Source organism: Misgurnus anguillicaudatus, chromosome 24 (assembly GCF_027580225.2).
Source record: "Misgurnus anguillicaudatus chromosome 24, ASM2758022v2, whole genome shotgun sequence".
NCBI lineage: Eukaryota > Metazoa > Chordata > Actinopteri > Cypriniformes > Cobitidae > Misgurnus > Misgurnus anguillicaudatus.
The window spans coordinates 48,694,590-48,716,135 of record NC_073360.2 but is presented as its reverse complement, the minus strand read 5'-3'; the positions used below and the strand labels follow the sequence as shown (position 1 = coordinate 48,716,135).

Genomic DNA, 21,546 nt, shown 5'->3' with positions numbered 1-21,546 from the left:
CTAATGTTGCCTTGGAGATGCAACAGAAGAAGCTTAAGGTTTTTACCTGTTGCTTTATACTGTAGCATATTCAGGTCGTGCATCATGTTTTTGAAACGTAATTAGTAAAGTAACTAGTAAAGTAACTAATTACTTTTGAAAATAAGTAATCAGTGAAGTGACTGGATTACTTTCTTAGGGACGTAATCAGTAATCAGTAACTAATTACTATTTCGAAGTAACTTGACAAACACTGGCCACCACCAGGCGCCAGGAAGTGTGTCAGTTATGAACTTTTAAATACTTCTCCTAGGGAATTAATACGATTGACACCAATCATGGTGAACATGATGCTGAGACATTGGACTAAATTGCGAAGGGATTTTTGATATCTCGAATGCTGCTCCCATGGCAACACGTCAAACTTTACCTTCATTTTCAGCCATATTTAAGCACTTGGCATGCACTTTGGGTGCCTTAACATGCTCGAAAACAACAGAAATTTGGCACAGACCTCAAAGTCGTCGGCCATTAGGACCGGGCAAATGCTGGAACACAGGCGTGGCAGTAGGGCTCTGTAGCGCCCCCTGTAATGCAAAAAAAATACTGGTGCACAAATCGGGCAAACATGTACGCACATGTACGAGAGTTGGTACGCATATAGATCCCATCGACCCGAACAACTTTCACCATCAAACCTATTAGCTCCGCCCAACAGGAAGTCGGCCATTTTGGATGGTTTCAAAAATGCATACAGTGAACTTTTGAATACTCCTTCTAGGGGATTCATGGGATTGACACCAAAACGTGGTGATCATGATGCCGAGAAATTGTACTTGCTAAACTGCGAAGGGATTTTTGATATCTCGAACGGTTCTGTCATGGCGAGGCGACAAACTTATGGCGAAATCAGAGAAACAGGAAGTGTTTAATATCTAAGGCAAAAAATGTCTTATTTTAATGACACGTGGGGTGTTTGTTCGTCTGAAGATTCCGATCGCATCGATGTGCCTATTGTGACTCCCGGGTATAGCGCCACCGCCAGGCAACAGGAAGTGTGTCAGTCACAAAGCTGGATTTTTTTGACAGTTCCATGCGATGTTCTTTTAAATACTCCTTCTAGAAAAATCATGGAATTGACACCAAAAGTGGGCAACATGATGCCGGGGCATAGTAGATGATAAATTGCGAAGGAATTTTTAATATCTCAAACGTTGTTCCCATGGCAACCTGTCAAATTTTACTTTTATTTCAGGCATATTTAGGGCTCTTGGCGTGCTTAGATTAACCTAACACTTGGCACACAAATCAGAGTTGTCGGCTGTTAAAGGAATAGTCTACTCATTTTCAATATTAAAATATGTTATTACCTTAACTAAGAATTGTTGATACATCCCTCTATCATCTGTGTGCGTGCACGTAAGTGCTGGAGCGCGCTGTGTTCTTCGATAGCATATAGCTTAGCCCCATTCATTCAATGGTATCAAACAGAGATAAAGTTAGAAGTGACCAAACACATCAACGTTTTTCCTATTTAAGACGAGTAGTTATACGAGCAAGTTTGGTGGTACAAAATAAAACGTAGCGCTTTTCTAAGCGGATTTAAAAGAGGAACTATATTTTATGGCGTAATAGCACTTTTGGGAGTACTCTGCTGCTGCTCTGTTCCCCCGTCCTCCGAATTTGTAATATGTCACTAAGAAAAGTGCGTACACTACACTAATACTCTCTCCTGAATGCGGATGCGACTAAGATGGTGGCGCTACCGGAAGGTATTTATTTTCGTTAATAAAGTTTTAAATATGGGTATTTCTACAACAACACCGCGCAGATTACCCTCAGAAGACCTTTGTTTATCATCCTGGAGCCGTTTGGATTTAATTTGTGAAGGATGGATGCACTTTTTTTGGACTTGAAGGCCGTGGACTATTGCTGGACCCCGTAACATTACATTTAATCAACTGAAAGATCTAAAACATTTTATAAAATATCCGAAAATGTGTTTGTCTGAAAAACGATGGACATATGCAACTCGGACAGCTTGGGGGTGAGTAAATCTTGGGTTTAATATCATTTTTGGCGAACTATCCCTTTAATCTGTTCTGCCTTGTGTTTTGACCTGTGCCTGTTTATTGTTCTGTGATTGTTTTCTGCCTGCCCTGACCCACGCCTGGATTATTGACTACTGATTTTGGATTGCCTTTGATGTTGGTTGCCTGGTGTATGACCCTTGCCTGTATTGTGGATTACCCTTCAATAAAACCAGCATTTGGATTTAACCGGTTTACGCTCGTTACACACATCATCATATAAAAGCTATAATCACATGTTTCAGAGTGTTTTATACCTGACAGCAGGATATGTTGATCCATTCTTAAAGTTCCTTGGCAGACCCATAGACCGTTCACTCTTCATAAACACACAGCTGTACTCTGGATCTGATCTCTGATAACATTTTCTACACAATCACAAGAATAATTTATCATCTCTTTAACAAAACACATCTTCATATAAAAGCTATAATCATGTTTCAGAGTGTTTTATACCTGACACCAGGATATGTTGATTCATTCTTAAAGTTCCTTGGTGGATCCATAGACGCGTCACTCTTCATAGACACACAGCTGAACTCTGGATCTGATCTCTGATAACATTTTCTACACAATCACAATAATAATTTATCATCTCTTTAACAAAACACATCTTCATATAAAAGCTATAATCATGTTTCACAGTGTTTTATACCTGACAGAAGGAAATGTTGATCCATTCTTAAAGTTCCTTGGTGGATCCATAGACTGATCACTCTTCATAGACAAACAACTGAACTCTGGATCTGATCTCTGATAACATTTTCTACACAATCACAAGAATAATTTATCATCTCTTTATCAAAACACATCTTCATATAAAAGCTATAATCATGTTTCAGAGTGTTTTATACCTGACACCAGAATATGTTGATTCATTCTTAAAGTTCCTTGGTAGATCCATAGACGCGTCACTCTTCATAGACACACAACTGATCTCTGGATCTGATCTCTGATAACATTTTCTACACAATCACAAGAATAATTTATCATCTCTTTAACAAAACACATCTTCATATAAAAGCTATAATCACATGTTTCAGAGTGTTTTATACCTGACAGCAGGAGATGTTGATCCATTCTTAAAGTTCCTTGGCGGATTCATAGACCGATCACTCTTCATAGACACACAACTGAACTCTGGATCTGATCTCTGATAACATTTTCTACACAATCACAAGAATAATTTATCATCTCTTTATCAAAACACATCTTCATATAAAAGCTATAATCATGTTTCAGAGTGTTTTATACCTGACACCAGAATATGTTGATTCATTCTTAAAGTTCCTTGGTAGATCCATAGACCTGTTACTCTTCATAGACACACAACTGATCTCTGGATCTGATCTCTGATAACCTTTTCTACACAATCACAAGAATAATTTATCATCTCTTTAACAAAACACATCTTCATATAAAAGCTATAATCATGTTTCAGAGTGTTTTATACCTGACACCAGAATATGTTGATCCATTCTTAAAGTTCCTTGGCAGAACCATAGACCGTTCACTCTTCATAGACACACAACTGAACTCTGGATCTGATCTCTGATAACCTTTTCTACACAATCACAAGAATAATTTATCATCTCTTTAACAAAACACATCTTCATATAAAAGCTATAATCACATGTTTCAGAGTGTTTTATACCTGACAGCAGGAGATGTTGATCCATTCTTAAAGTTCCTTGGCAGACCCATTGACCGTTCACTCTTCATAGACACACAACTGAACTCTGGATCTGATCTCTGATAACATTTTCTACACAATCACAAGAATAATTTATCATCTCTTTATCAAAACACATCTTCATATAAAAGCTATAATCATGTTTCAGAGTGTTTTATACCTGACAGCAGGAGATGTTGATCCATTCTTAAAGTTCCTTGGCAGACCCATAGACCGATCACTCTTCATAGACACACAACTGAACTTTGGATTTGATCTCTTTCTCTTCTGATGATCTGAACTATAACACACAACAATAATCCAGTTAAACAATTCAACAGAGAACTTGTACAGATGTGTCTCTATGTGAACATGTGCTGTTCAATAACGAAGATAACATTTACTAAACACAATCACAAGAATAATTTATCATCTCTTTAACAAAACAAATCATCATATAAAAGCTTTAATCATGTTTCAGAGTGTTTTATACCTGACAGCAGGAGATGTTGATTCATTCTTAAAGTTTATTGGCCGATTCATAGACGCATCACTCTTCATAGACACACAACTGAACTCTGGATCTGATCTCTTCTGATGATCTGAACTATAACACACAACAGATTTAATACTTTACATTACTGTTATTTTTTTTTGAAGATGATCATAATTAAAAACTACGAAGGAGTATTAGGGCCAAGCTAAAATAAAAATAATAAAACCATCTCGAAATTAAAGTCATTAAAATGCGAGAATAAAGTCATTTTTAACGAGAAAAAAGTCAGAATAAAATAATTTCGAGAATAAAGTCGTTAATTCAGTAAGTCAATTCAGTTTAGGCCTATTCTTTACGTTGTTTACTGCATTAAGACAGTGATATAAATACACTAAATTCACTGCACACTATAATATATTATTAATAAGCATGTCACGCAGAAAAGCCCAGAATTGCTCGTTTTCATTCAAGGAAACAAACATGCACTTTAGCGGTTTGTGTTCTTATTCTGGGATCTTTTGCTTGTACACAGAATGTTTTATTAATAAAATGTTTGCTGAATATTACTGTGTATTCAATGTTGATGTTGTCTTTTAGGGTTATAAAGGGTCTGCACTTAGTAAAGATTTTGCTTTCATGAGAACAAGCCTAAAATGAAACATAGCCTACTCATTGCATTTCTCCTCCCCTCCTCAAAACGATCTCTCTTCACTTCCGGTCTAAAGTATGGCAGGTGGGCGGGGTCCGGGAGAGGATCGCAGCGATTAGCAATACGACCCAACTTCAAACGATCCAATCAGATCTCGATGGACAAATTCAAATCCAGCCCTGCCTTATTTCATCTCAAAAGCCGTTTCATTCAAATATACGTCACCACAGGGAAAATAAGGCAATCGCTACTTCCGTTTCATGGCGACTTTAAACCATGGCTAGTGTAGTAAAACCATGGTTTTGCTAATAGTAATCAATACACCAAAAACCATGGTTACTATACTTTTACCACATTAAAATCATGGTTAATTTCGTAAGGGTTTACCATACCCAATTAACAAAACCCTTTATTCATAAGATATTCTGTTCATTGCATGTCTGTTTTATTAAGGTGTGCACCTAATTTTGTTCGTTCACATTATCTCCCCCCATATTGTCTTTTATATGAGGGAGATTCCATAAAATTGCCTTTCTAAGCACATATCCTTCATATTGTTTTATTAATAAGACAGGTATGTAATTTGGTATCTGCTTTGCAGATCTGCGACTTTATTCTCGTTAAATAACGACTTTATTCTCCTTAAATTCGAAATTATATTTATTCTGACTTTTTTCTCGTTAAATGATGACTTTATTCTCGCATTTTAATGACTTATTTAATCTCGAGATGGTTTTATTTTTTATTTTTGGCCCTAATCCTCCTTCGTAAAAAACACTTAAATATTCCCCTATAATATAAATGTTGTGTAATAAAGTGTTTCTATAAAGTACCTGCAAGAATCTTCATGTGTTGATGTTTGTGTTTGATCCATGATGAAGCTGCAGAGATGAATCTGATCAGTCTGATCTCCACAACTGATACTGAATGAAAATAACTTTCAGACACAAAATAAACTTCAAATCAAAGTGAATAAACAGATATTATAATTCAGATGAATGAATGAGTGAGTGTTGAAATTGCTGCGTCACCTCAAATAACGTTACACAACATTACCACATTAACACAATATTAACACAAATTAAGTTAAGAGTCACAGACAGCCAAAACATTCGATAAATAACGCTAAAATAACTAACGTAAACGTTATCAAATAAATAATAAATCGGTCCTGAAAAGGAAGATGTAGGTATGTGACAAAAAAATATAAATACTAGAAAATTCATATATAATTATAGCCATATGATAGATAATAAAAAGAACTTTAACATGGTTTTTAAACTATTAAAATCGGATAATTATTAAGAAAGTTATGTAATTTTTTAACTCGAAAATTATGGGGCATTTTTGTACCCAATTAAAACGATAAAACTATGAAAAACTGTGACCTCTTCCGCTTGACCAAACACTTTAAAATATCATAACTTTCTCATTTCTTGGTCTATTTGCATAATTCAAACGCCACATTGTAGGTAATTAAAAGCCCAACAAGATGACATCTTTTTAAAAGATATATAAATAAATGTTATTATTTTTGATTAACCACTAATTAATGAAACCGAGAGCATCAATCCACGCACATCTTTCCTTATTACACGGCTCTCTGGAATGCTTGATTCTGATTGGTCAGTTGAGACATTTGCAGGTTCGTTCTTTTCGAATAATAACCGCTCCAAAATAATAACGCATAGCCGGACTACTTGCACGAGTAAAATCGCTCCGCGCCAATAAACATCAATACAGATTACTGTCTATTTGGCGCCATCTTGTGACAAACACTCGACAAACACGACAAGAGACAGACAGCTTACTGAGACTGAACTTGACAAAATAGAGCATGACAGCTACGAAGCCAACACACAAAAAAATACAGAATGGGCATTAAAACTTCTCAAAGACTGGCTAAAAGAGAAAAATGGAGACAAGTATGAAGATTCTTAATAAGGATCTTAATAAGGTATTGCGATCATTTTATGCAAATGTGCAAAGTTTCGCGGAAGGATAAAAATGTTAATTTAAAACAAATATGCCAATAAAATGTTTCAAATTCATATTCATGTCCAGTTTTATTTCTTATGTGGCAAGTAGCCGTGTAATAAGCGGGATAATGTGGAGGCAGCGGGTAGTTGTTGGGAGGTGGGCCCCTTCAGTGTGATACAGGACCCTCCGCTTCGCGTCGGGTCCTGATCACACTGTCGGGGCTTGTTTCCCAATAACTACCGGCTGCCTCTACATTATCCCTTACATATGAAATCAAAGCCCTCTCAAGTAAAAGCTATATTTTTATATATTAAAGAAACATTTCATTGTTTCTTTAATATTTCTTAATTGACTAATAATGCTGGCGAGCAATTTAAATGGTCAGATATTATTAATACATTAACTGATGATTATGTTATTTATCATTAATAAATCAATAAATGCATGCATGTTGCATGCATGTATTTATTTATATGTTTGACAGAATTATGCCAATAATGTAATCTAGAGATTCTAATCCTTCGTTCTGTATGATTACTTTGAAAAATAATGCACGGATTGATGAAAACGGAGAAGTTTTGGAAGCCAATATGATTGAATGGGCGATTCTGCTTTTGACAACAACGTCACTCGCGGATCTTAAAAAAGCACATGCGAATGTTACAATCAATCCCAAACTTTACCTAATTTAAGTTAAATGTATATTCTATCAAAAGTATTTGGTTTGAAACAAAAAAATACTCGCCTTCATAGAGGATTTCAACGCCAAACATGAGAGAAATTTTGCTTCGCTTATAACTTTCTTCTTACGACAGCTATCTTGGAAATTCGAACGTGAGAATCAACGTGAGGAAGTAATTTATGTCACTAGTATATGGGCTTTAGAGGTATTCACAAAGCAAAGATATGACAGATTTCCTAAGTCACCAATGCGTCTGGCGCTGAATACCTGCTAGGAACACAGCCGTGGGAACAAACCGCTCATGCGTATTACGTCATTTTGTCACATACCTAGAAGATGTGAAGCTTCTCGACACACCTGCATTTACAATTCACACTCTGAAAATCCTCCAGCTTTAACATCAATTAGACACGCGACAATAACTGAATGTGTTTTTATAAACCTTATATTAATCCGTTTGATGATCGGTGTGGAGTGGAATCCGCTTATTCATCCTATCATCATGGCGGAGGTGGGAAGCTGAGTTAGGGCTGCTGCAGCATAATACTGTATACGTCATCAAGACTGTCTTATTTCAGAATATTAACAATTATAAACTTGACTATTATTCTTAGTTAATCGCCAATTGTTGTAATGTGCTCATGATTTGCGAATGTAATTAATGCTCACTTAACTTAAATAAATCAGGCTTAATGACGCAGCTTGAAACAACAACAAACAAAATGCACACAAATATTAAATCATATAGTTTCCTCTCAGTATTAATGTGTGAGGTGTTCTCCTTCATGAAAGAGCACAAAACACTTTGAGTTGAACTAAACTTATATCCACTGTATGCAATATTATGAAGCTGCAGAGTCATTTATTATAAAGTTTGTGTTTGTCCACTAGATGACGCAGTTTGACTCTGCCGTTCAGAAAGCGTCTGACAGATAATCAACAGCGATAGACCAAAGCTGAAATGTCAAGTTTATCATTTTATTAATTTGTTAAACTTTATGTCACTATATTACAACTGTAAATTACTATGGTAATATAAATATCAACTAATAAAAAATCAACTAATCTTCTAAAAACATGTTTAATAAAACCATGGTTAATTTTCTTTATGGTGATACCTATTGCTGATAATGGATATGAAATTAGAGTTTTGTGTCTTACTATATGCTAAATATATTACTCCATATATTACTCAGATTGTAATACTATGGTGTTTCCTTCAGAACTGTATTATATATTACTGTATATCTACAAGAGCAAAATATGAAAGTGTGTTTATAAAAGCAGGGTAAATAATGTCCAATATCAGTATGGTTGAAAACTTTACTTTTCAGAATAATTATCAGACATTAAACATTAAAAGATGTAAAGGAAAACTCCGCCTCCACTGCCACCTACAGGACATTTGTGTTATTACAGTTATTCTGCAGTGTGTCATAGACAATAGAAACATTATGCACAGTTTCTTTATTTTCTCCACTGAAATCTAAAGTGTGTGTTGAATGTGCAGATGAATGAAATGTATAAGATAACTGATGGTGCTGTTCTCAGATCAGATGCAGGGACACTGAGAAACATCATCACCAGCACATCCGGCCTGTATCAGTGCACTGCGTCAAACATCATAGGAAAGAGCACCTGTGTCCTTAACCTGCAGGTTGTAGCGCGTAAGTGTGTAAGGAGAGACATTACAGACACAAAGACTGTCACATGATCAGATATGAGGTCTGATCACAGCTCTGTCTCGTATCACAGCTCAGACACAGAGTGTGGGTCTGATCACCGGCCGGCACCATCGACACGAGCGTTCTGTCTGTGATCATCTGATGTCTGCTGGTCACACATGTGGATTATACAGGACCCTTGAGAAAGATTTTGGCAGATTCTCATTCCAAATGGTTGGAAATTTATCCTGTAACAACTTCACAAACTACCATCATGAAAATGAGACTGTGTTTTAGCACACATGGATTGCCTAAAATGATAGTGACCCCCGTTTCAATCTCGACCTTTCCTTGATGAGACCACCCATGACACAATCTTCAGGAGTCTAACTGAGAGAATTCTGGATGATTGTTCACAGACTGTTCAGGTATTTGATTGTTTTAATATTAATATAATGAAATAAAGTGCTGTGTAAATCAGTTAGGACTATTTAATTAAAGTCAGTATTTACTATAGTACAAAGTTTGTGTTTGTCCACTAGATGGCGCAGTTTGACTCTGTCGTTCAGAAAGCGTCTGACAGATAATCAACAGCGATAGACCAAAGCTGAAATGTCAAGTTTATCATTTTATTAAACTTTATGTCACTGTATTAAAACTGTAAATTATGCTCATTTCATCTTTACGGTCATCACTGTAATCAGGACGACATACAACTGATGTCTGTACAATTAATATCAGTAAAGTTTAGATTATTGAATATGTTTATTTCATGTCACAGAGAGAGAGAGATATTCAGAGAAAGATGAAAGAGAGACAGTGAATGACTCGACCTGTTTCACACATAAATTCTGACACCTTGTGTTTACTCTTAGTTTTACATCAACACTAACAGAAATGTTTTACATCAGCAGAAGGTAAAATCATCAGTTTATAAATGTATTAAATATTACTTTTGAGTTCAGGTTTGGTCCAGAATGACTCATTTGATGCAATACAAACAAAGTCCACGAGATGTCGCTTGCGTGCAGACTGTACTGACATGAATGATTGAAGAATGAAAGCACCATGAGATGTAATGCACATGAGATGAATTGTCCTTAAAAAAATCAAGCATGACTTAACTATAGTAAGCATAGTTTTATGTTTGTTTTATTTGTAGTAGGTCTCAGATCTTTGTTATCAGTGCTCACATCAAAAGCCTTCACCGGAAATGTGCAGACAGAAGCTGAGTTAGGATGAAGATTTACCTCCAACACTTCAAAGTCAGATTTAGATAAAGTCACAGATCAGATCCTGTACTGAATAATCAACTCATACAGTTAAGAGGAAGTGATGTCACTATTGTGTTTTCTTATTCACCAGCAGATCATACTGAAGATCAGACATCTTTACATCTTTTTATTGAAATCAGTCCTAAAAATGAAAGAGAAAGTCAATCAGATATGAGATCATCGTCAGTGTCAGATGAAGAGATAGAAAAACAAACTATTAGTTCTGTCAGTCAGTGATAGAAATGAAATCTTCAACATAATAAACATGTCAACAATCTGTTTATCACATACACATGAGCTACAACAATACAAAAACACATTTCATCTATTTCCTCTGAATATTTGATGTCAATGTAAGAGATGAATGTATTGATATGTATGTAGTATAATATAATGACACACTGACAGTTTTATGAGTTCACACACAAACAGTAAGAAAATGAAGGTGATGCTTTATTTTAAAAGTCCTGGAGGTTGACAGTCGTGTAAATAAAGAGAAACAGCATCAATGTCAAAGCTCGACAGAGAGTTGTGTGAAGTGTCCATCAGATTTTAAGAGTTGACTTTCTCTTCTTTTTTCTAATCTTCATCTCTATCATTTATCATCTGTACTTTGTGTTTATCTGTTGCTTATATATTGTGTTTGTGTTGTTATTTCTGTCTGTATTCTGATGATTTGATAAATAATGCTTAAAACATGAAATAAAAACCAAGTTGTTATAAAAAGAGTTTAAGATGAAGATCTAGTCAAGTGTGCATAACTATAGAGGTGTCGGCCTATCAAACAAACATCATATATAAGCACAGAAATAAGCAATTCATTAAAGGAATTGGTCAACAAATGAACTATTTGAGTACTATTTGTTGCACTTACATGTTGATGATCCTGAAAAGCTTGTTGAATGTGCTGCACATATACTGGTCCTGGGTCAGGGTCATCTGGTGGTGCCCCCACCTCACTAATGGGTGTGCCATGCTTGTGCGCGACATTGTGCAGCACTCCTCAGGCCAGTATGATGTGGGAAACCTTGCCAGGGCCTTATAACAGCCTCCAAATTACGTCCCATCCCGTCCCATACAGCTGGCATTGCACTGCTCAAACACGACTGGCTTATTCCTGAGCGGTCTGCCAGTTCTCTTTAGAAATAACCAGTTACCAGGAAACCAAGTTGAGTTAGCACCTTTAAAGGTACGTGTAATGCGTGGCTCCTCACGGTCTCTATTTCCAAATTCTGACCCAACTCAGCGCAGAGCTCCAAGAGTATAGCCCTTGGAAATCTGAAATAAGCCAGTTATCATCGTGGGCCAGAAAATTATTATGATCCCTAAAAATTCATTCTCTCCGGATTCGTCCATTGAAAATGTCCTCTAATTAAGCCAACGCTGCCATTGCTAGATGGGTGGCCATTCGTGCCAGTTTCGCCGGACACATCCTGAACAGGATTTCGGGTGCGTTTTCCGGATACGATCGCATACTTCATCGAAGTTCTCACATTTCAGTTAAAATACATTAGAAAATAAAGATTTATTTCTTTCAAAGACATACAATCATTGTAGTTTCATTCTTACCTTGAAATGTTACGGTTGCTTTTCTGAAATTGAACCTGAAATATTAAACCTTGATGACGTATGTGGTCGACCAACGCAACTTCTGGAGAACGTACCCGAAAACATGTTCGGGACGTGTCGGGTGGAACTGGCATGAATGTCCACCCTAGTCCCCAGATCCGTGGACAATTTGGATTTCTACAGAGATGTGTGTATTTTCTATGAGGACATTCTCTGGTCCTAACAACGCAACGTGTCTTCACATCCCCATCAAGCAGCATATACAACACATAGCTATCAGGGATAATTGCATCCTTATGCTGAAAGTGTGTTGTTTGCATGCGTTTTAAAGTTTTGACAGTTTAAACTTTCATTTTCCTCAAAGCTGCTGTACAGCCTGTCGTCTAGTGATGGGTCGTCCATGAACGATTCCTTCAATTTGAACGAATCTTTAGTATGACTCAGGAATGAATTGTCTTGCAGAGTGATTCATTCATTTTGTGTGCCTGCGTGACATGTATTGGTTCTGTGCCGGAAAGAGAATTGATTAGTTCACCTGTCGCATCTTCGGGTCCTCCGAGTCATTTGTTCCTTTCACACGGGACAACACAATGCCAGGAGTGCCAGGAGTTCAGCTTTTCAGCATGATGAGCCAAAAAAAGTAACATTTACTTCAAAGAGCCACACAACAAATGTCTCTCACAAGGACTTTACAATTAATTGCTTATTAGAATTTGTAATTACATACACAATAGTTTTCATGGATTTGAATGTTTGTATCAGCCTTTCCCTTTTTACTTGACTCAGTGGGAGACCTGACATTCCTTGTTTTCCACAATCTTTGATAAGTTTGGCTTGTATTCAGTTTGTAGTAATTCTTTCACATGTGTGTTAGTCAGGACAGAGCCATGCTTTGATTTCACTTGTTTCGGTGTTGAAAAAAGTGATTCACAGATGTAAGTTGACCCAAACATAGACAATAGTTTTAGTGCTGCCTTTTAACATTGAGATATTTCCAAAACTCCAAAGTTTCTTCCCTTAGAACACGTTTAAGTCTGTCATACTCAGAAAGTTCAATCATTTTAAGCTGAGATACTGCTTCATCTTCCACTAAAGGGACTTTTAAACAATGATTCAGCAGTGAATGTGTTGATGAGAATCTGTCCTCAAAACTCTGTTTGAGATTTTCAAGCAGTGTTGCATACAGTGCAGTACACTTGTTTACAACCTCTGCTGCTTGTACACTTCAACAAAGATGGAAAATCTGTTAACTCTTTTGTAGATGCATTTTGAGTTTGTTGATAAATGTGAAAACACTGCACCAGGTCAGGCACCATCTTTAACTTCCCCTGCAGATCCACATTCAGATAATGCAGTATGTCGACCAAAAAAGACAAATCTGAAATCCACTTGGGATCACATAGCTCGTGATATCATCAATACTGAAAGAGCAACATCTGCTTTCATCTGTCTTTGTCTATTTCAGTAAGACATTGATAAACTTCATACTGCATCTATTACAACAGCATGAGTTTATAGTAGAAGAGTCCTGGGGTCCGTTCTTCATACGTCGATTAATACATCCACGATCAAATGAGACATCTGAGATGTTTAGATCTCGCTAATTATATCTCGCTTATCCGGTTCTTTGAACACCACTGCTGTTGATGATTAGTATGGCAGGATTTAATTATCTGAGATGACTGCGCGTTTGTGCACTGCATGAAAAGTCAATGCATATCGATAGTAGAAACACTGATCAGCAATGCTGTGATTGGCCGGTTGTTGCAATGGCCATGAACACGCCCATTTTTAACCCCTGCAGTCTGAGAGCTATTGATGAGAGGTTGTGAACTTTTTATGACACTGAATTTAGAATCCCAGTTAAAGCTACTTTTGTACATAAATCACCATAAATAATGTAAAATATTCTGTAAAAATATCATCTTGAAATCTTTATATGCTTGATTTAAACTTTGATGCTCCTAAAGTACTTTAAGTCTCTTTTAAAAACAGTTAAATGCTATTTTGTCTGTTTGTAACAGCAACTTAAAAAGCAGAATAAAAACAGGTGGTGGTCCTGCATCTTCATGTGATGTGCTGGCAGGAGTGATGTCTTTAAACTGATTGATTGTACAGATCATCTCTGGAGGCAGCTGCTCTTTCTTAAACCCACAGCCAATGCAACACTTTGATTGCTGATTAATAAAATTTGAATTGTAGTGTACTATACGATTGTGTTGTCCTCTATTTTGTGCAGTTGTAGATAATACACCAACACTTTTAGCAGTTCTCAAGAATGTGTTAATTGAAGTATGATGTGCAGTAACAGAATGTAAATGTTATTATACATCAAAAGATTATAAAGAGCAACTCTTTCTGAGCAATGCACACAACATTAAAGAAATCCTCTCAGATGACAGTCCTTTAGAGAAACTTTATGCAAGTGGTTAAATAAGTTTACTTTAATTGCATTATTCTTATATAACTGATTTCTGACTACAAGAATATTAGCAGGAATCCACATTAACTGAAAGTCCTGCATCTGCACAGAAAAGTGAAGTAAAGAAGATAAATATACACTGTAAAAAAATTCTGTAGAAATTACAGTATTACTGGGTATTACTGGCAACTAGCTGCCAGTAACTTATTGTAGATTTTACATTCATATTATTTACTGGCAAGAGTTTTTTCAAAGTTAAATGAACAGTGGCGGTCCTGGCTAGATTTACGCCCTGGGCGAACCATCCATTGGCCGCCCCCAGAAAAAAAAGAATTACCCCCAAACCCCGCCACCAACATGTATTATTTTGTTATATATAATCTTAAATACAAAAAGGTAGCAAGAACAGAGAAAAACATGTAATACAGTATAAACACCCACTCATGCACACACACACACACACACACACACACACACACACACACACACACACACACACACACACACACACACACACACACACAGTTGCTGCTGTGGAAGTATCTGACTCCTCATTTTGGCCAGTGGGTGCTCTAGCTCTAAAATATTTCAGAAGTGCCCCTGAATTTACAATTAAGATACAATTATGTAAGTTACTTATTTCACACATGCATCAGTTACCCAATTAAAATGACCATAACACACATTTTATTAGTATTTGTTAACATCCTATAAACTAAGCATACACTGCAAATTATTTAAAAAGCTATATCACTGTAGCTTACAAAATGCCATGTCAATGTATATTAGAAGTTATTTAAGTTGACACATATAGCGTAAAGCAATAAAAAATTACACAGTCAGGAGGTCTAGACTGTGTTGCCTATCGAGTGAATTTAGTTGTATGGCATGATGCCTCAATTCTAATAGTTGCTAGTTCAGCAAAACTAAAACCAAATACAGTCGTATTCTGTGGCTAATAGCAACATATTAGCAAGAGTGCGAGGCTAATATAAATAGCCTATTTCCTACTGTCACTCACGTCACAGCAATCGGCATACCTTTATCTTTTGACCGTTTCTCCTCATCTTCTTTTCCTGAACCGGGCAAGATGGCTACTTTGGTCTTTTAATTTGATCCATGATGATGAAGATGAAGACTCGACATCATTAACTTTGCATTACATTTTGCCAACAACAACGTCCGTTTTACCCGTCAATCAACCGGAGTCACGTGACGTGAGTCGCGTAAGTTAGATGACTCTACAGAATTTTTTTCACATAACCCAATTAATTACATGTTCGTAGGTATATGTCTATGTTAATTTTAGGAATGAAAAATACAATTTATTTGGAAGCAGACGCAGCAGTTTGTGGCCTCTGGCCTGGGATCAGTCAAACCCTCACTCGCCCCCCTTAAGGCGAGCGAGGGACTTGCAGTCGCAAGTTGATTCCCCGCCCCCCTCACCCATGCCTTTTCTGAAACGCACACAACTGTGTTTCTCATGGTACGAGCACTAACTTGACATAGAAATGAGCGGTTTTGATATTTTTTTTTTAGGGCGCCCGTGCGCCCTCACATAGATTGCGCCCTGGGCGTTCGCCCACATTGCCCATAGCAAAAACCGGCCCTGTAAATGAACATGAAACATTTTCAGTTTTTATCTTCAACAGTAAGTTACTGGCAACCAGCTGCATAATTACAGCAAATTTATTACAGTGTATGTGAAAATATGTGCAAAAAACTTATTTGGTTATTGTCATTTTTGTCACAGGAAAGGGACAGAGTAACATCTTTGTATTCAGAGTTTATATAACAGATAGAAATTACTAAAAGAACCCTTAAGCCTACTTGACAATCTAAAGACAAAACTAAAATCAGAGATGAGTTTATTCAAAGGAAACTTATTTCACACCGAGTAATATTCTTTATTGTACATATTATAACATATATTAGTGCTGGGTATGATTGATTGCTGTTTTTATTAATGACAATTTAAATACATTTAAAATGAAAGCGATCAGCATGTTTGTCTTGTCATTCATTTAATGATAATCAAATTTGTTAAACAAAAACAAGTCGCACAAGCACAGAAAAAATATATTTGTTATATTATATATTTGTTAAATAACATCGCTAAAAGATTTAATCGATCCTTTTTAATTACGTGTTGAATTTGAAAAGCTCTTCTCGTATTTCTCGTATAATGGAGAATACACAACTGCGTCAGACTTTCCGTATCACATCCGCTTAAAAAGGTACAAACTAATCTTGTTTACATGAAATAAGTCTGCTCCCGAGCAGGTTTAATCTTATGGACCGGTTGCTATGACAGCAACTCTAGGATGAGCTTTGAAGAACCAAATAATCCAAGATCAAGCCAAATCATCAACAATCAAATCCAGCTAACCGAGTAATCCACGTACGAAGAACGGACCCCAGGACTCATTTTCTGCTTTATACTCATCTAGTCTTCCTCCTCTCACATACTTTATCCTTGTCACCAATTTATGCTGTATATTCACGAGACAAACAATGCTATCAAGCTTGTAAAATACTATAGCTAGTATTGTAGCAACCAAAGCGCATAAATGCCTCCAAAGCGCCTCAAGTGGTCATTTTTAGAACAACACCTGACGTTCAGACGTCTTTGATGGAGTTCAGGGGCCTCATTTATTAAGCGTGCGTATGCACAGAAGTGTGCGTAGGAACAGTTTTACGCAAAGTGTGGAATTTATCAAATTGCACTTATATGTAGAAATGTGTGTAAATATACGCACATCTCTGAGTATCCGTACGCAGAGCATCTAGTGCTAGAATAGTGATACTACACAGAATCATCCCCAGTGTGTAAAGAAGTGTGTATTTATTATCCACAAGCAGGTGCTAAAATGATTTGTGTATAGGAACAGCAAACCATTGTTGAAGTTAATGATTTATTTGTGATTTGTTGTCAAATTGGTGTCTACCACTATAAATGAAGCGCTGACAATGCAGTGCAATGACTTATCTTGCGTTATTGGAAGACTTGGGAAATCATCTATCCGCCGGGAGGGCGTTTCAGATCGCGCCGTTGATGCTGGTTATATGCTGCTGTCCAAGGTGGAAAGTTCTGTCATTGTCTGTCCTCCTCCATTTGCACTGATTTCACGTTGGTGTGCTGTGACGCGTTTTTTAATTTAATGTCAAACCACTTTTTATTTCTAGGAGTGTTCTCATATTGTACCCAACGTAATTAAACTCACTGGTAACATGTTCCCATGCAGATTTGTTTTCTTTTGTTAGTCATTCCTCGCGCATTAAGTGAACCAAACAGTATGTGTTATAAGGATTTAACCTCATCCAAGTTTCTGTGTCTGTAAAGTTTCTCTTTTTCGCTCTCTTTGCCATTATTGCGGTGAGGGAAAAAGCACAACCACGTGACTTATAACGGGACGTGTTGTCACCATATATGCTTCATTCGAGGTGTTTCGGAATGCAAATGACCATCAACGTGCACGAGCATGGTGCTTAAGAACAAATGGAATTTATCATCAAGGATTACTTACTGATGTGCATACAAACCACGTGCGCACGTTTGATAAATCCCGATTTTTTTTACTTACACACATACTAAATTTCATTCGTAGGTACAAATATAGAACATTTTCTACGCAATGTTGATAAATGAGGCCCCAGGATTTTACCTCAAGATTGTACAAATTATAATAATGACCTAATGTACTGTTCACTGAGTATGAATTTACTGTTCTGTTTTTGCATTTATTTTGAATTAGGCATATAATGTGTTGTGTTTTATTGTAAATTTATTATAAAGTTTGTGTTTGTCCACTAGATGGCGCAGTTCGACTCTGCCGTTCAGAAAGCATCTGACAGATAATCAACAGCGATAGACCAAACCTGAAATGTCAAGGTTATCATTTTATAAAACTTTGTGATTTTATTTATATTTCATTCAGTGTCTCAACTTTTTTGTAATTGATCAGATAATCATCAAAAAGTCCTGCAGTCAGATCCTGAAGAACACAAAAGCAAAGACGTCCAATATTTGGATTTAGAGATAAATGAGCTGCGAGTCTTCAATGTTGTGCTGAACTTGAACACATTTCAGTTTAAGATGAAGTTAAAAACCCCAACAGTGTAGAAGAAGAGGAATCTTGTCAGTATTTACTTCAGTTTATGATCCTATGAGATTTCTTGCTCCTCTTACACTGACTGATAAATCGCTCTTATAGGAAATGTGTAGACAGAAGCTGAGTTAGGATGAAGATTTACCTCCAACACTTCAAAGTCAGATTTGGATAAAGTCACAGATCAGATCCTGTACTGAATAATCAACTCATACGGTTAAGAGGAAGTGATGTCACTATTGTGTCGTCTTATTCACCATCAAATCATACTGAAGATCAAACATCTATACCATCATCTGTGGATCAGTCCTGAATAAAAATAAAAAAGAAAGTCAATCAGATATGAGATCATCATCAGTGTCAGATGAAGAGATAGAAAAACAAACTATTAGTGCTGTCAGTCAGTGATAGAAATGAAATCTTCAACATAATAAACATGTCAACAATCTGTTTATCACATACACATGAGCTACAACAATACAAAAACACATTTCATCTATTTCCTCTGAATATTTGATGTCAATGTAAGAGATGAATGTATTGATATGTATGTAGTATAATATAATGACACACTGACAGTTTTATGAGTTCACACACAAACAGTAAGAAAATGAAGGTGATGCTTTATTTTAAAAGTCCTGGAGGTTGACAGTCGTGTAAATAAAGAGAAACAGCAACAATGTCAAAGCTCGACAGAGAGTTGTGTGAAGTGTCCATCAGATTTTAAGAGTTGACTTTCTCTTCTTCTTTCTAATCTTCATCTGTATCATTTATCATCTGTACTTTGTGTTTATCTGTTGTGTATATATTGTGTTTGTGTTGTTATTTCTGTCTGTATTCTGATGATTTGATAAATAATGCTTAAAACATGAAATAAAAACCAAGTTGTTATAAAAAGAGTTTAAGATGAACATCTAGTCAAGTGTGCATAACTATAGAGGTGTCGACCTATCAAACAAACCCCATTAACAAACATCATATATAATGTAATACTGGATATTAAATAATCAACTTTAATTTTATTTATGAAGAAACACTATAAAACAATTAAACCTCAAGTGGTGTTGCTAACCCAAATTTGACTCTTAGGTGGAACTGGTTACAGACATGAAACTCTTGGTGCTCCTAATCTCTTCATCACAAAGGCTTTTGCACTGTTAGCCTTTAGGCTCATATCACTGAGTTTCTGCTGAAATATATGATGTAATGTATACATATTTTGTGGTTCTAAGATTGTAATTTTATATTAATGTTTAGTATTATTTTAAAGGTCATGGTGCGATGAGTAAAAAGGTCTAATTTCTATAAGTCTAAGATCAGATGGATTAAGGTTTTAGAACTTTGGATAGAAGATGCATTTCTTGTAGAGGTGGGGTTTTGCCATGATATTTCTGGCTAGTTTGACCAGTTGCTAAGATACTCCTGGCTAGTTTGACCAGGTGTTCTTTAGTATCACTTGGTACAGGTCAAACTAGATTTTGGTAGTTTTCTCAAGCTGTGTATAAAAGGTGGCCTGGCAAAACATTCTGGGAGCCATTCTGTACCCAGAAGCTCCCACACTTTGTGTGTGTATTAAAACATAATGGAAGCATTCTGTAGTCAGATCTTCCCACACTGCTGTGTGTCTTGAATTGCCAGGTATGATTGTGTTTTATGTATACTGTTTCATTTTCTAGGCTGATCTTTTAATGAATGTTTTGATATATTTGTAATTGGTTGATTTGAATAACCAAATGATTGATTTAAGTGTAACCTGCCTGGCAAAATAAATTGTTAATCTTTATTCATTCTAAAACTTGTCAAATCTTTATTATATTTGCAGGGTTTAAGTTAAATGTATTGAAGGGGGCATAGATTAGGAGAATTGCCTCTATTGAAAATATTTCTGGAGTAATTGCCTCCCCGTTTTAAGGTTAGATGGAGTAACCTCAACCTAAAACATAGATGGATCCTCTTATTTTCAATGTGTTTTGGAGAAACCTCTAACTTTAACTTAAGTTAGAAGGAGAATGCCTCTATGCCCAGCTGTATGGAACTGCCTTAGCACCTTCAGAATTACACCTTATTCCCTATGTGAATATAATTAATTCTAAATAAATATAATAATAATTTTATAAATTATGATCAGCATCAGAATGGTATTGGTAACTTACAAGTTTTGGGGCCGAATCCCGGGATCCCTTGCAGTGAGTTTTCTGAGTTGTACTTTGTTTGATCAACTGAATGAGGACTTTATCACAGTTTATCCTGTGAATGTGTTAAAGACCTTCTGACCACACAGTGGGTAAGTCTGTTTTCATTGTTTCATGGCATGGTTAGTAAAATCTCCATTTGCATGATTTGTATGGAACAGAAATGAGAAGGACCTTAAATAGTTCTATCATCATTTTACAGTAGAGATTATTTCAGATTGTCTCCTCAGGGATGGAAGGGATTAATTTAAGTAATGATATATTGTTTGCTTTATGGAGCGAGAAAGTTGAACCTACACTTTCTAAATTATATAAAAAGGGTTTGAATTACAATGCTACCACTGATGATATTCTTACATGGTGGCACACAGTTGGTAGTGAACAAAGAAAAACCAAACATGCTGAAACAATTGAGGCTTTGAATTTCATGAAGTGCAAGCAGCTACGTAAAAATAATGCAATTTTTGACTCAGTCTTGAATGCTAAAAGTGATGAATTGAGAACCAAAAACGCTGAATTAAAAAAGTCAGAGGCAAAGATCCAAAATCTTCAAACTCAGATAGATCAACTATCATCTGAGCAGTTAGCCCTGGATAAACAGTGTGAGAAGTATAAAGACATTATTGCAGATGTAAGGGCTAAACTAATTGTGCGAGACACTAAGTCTCCCCAAACGCTTAACAGCAATGGGACTAAAAAAGATGCTACTTGTACTAAAGAGAATGTATTTTCCAGAACCCAGAAAAGTGTTCCTATTTCAGCAATTGG

The 21,546-nt window shown here is 36.2% G+C and overlaps 1 protein-coding gene across 1 annotated transcript in view; it reads right to left on the bottom strand.

Annotated features, from left to right (window-relative positions):
• The window catches only part of LOC141361726 (protein NLRC3-like), a 261,228-nt gene extending 256,944 nt beyond the window's left edge, over positions 1-4,284 (bottom strand). Inside the window, exons 1-6 of the mRNA XM_073863424.1 lie at positions 4,235-4,284; positions 3,923-4,042; positions 3,724-3,834; positions 3,523-3,633; positions 3,324-3,434; positions 3,125-3,235 (exon numbers count right to left, since the gene is read on the bottom strand). Coding sequence (XP_073719525.1) covers positions 3,125-3,235; positions 3,324-3,434; positions 3,523-3,633; positions 3,724-3,834; positions 3,923-4,042; positions 4,235-4,284 — 614 coding nt within the window. The remainder of the gene's footprint in view (positions 1-3,124; positions 3,236-3,323; positions 3,435-3,522; positions 3,634-3,723; positions 3,835-3,922; positions 4,043-4,234) is intronic.
• Between the last annotated feature and the right edge of the window lie 17,262 nt (positions 4,285-21,546).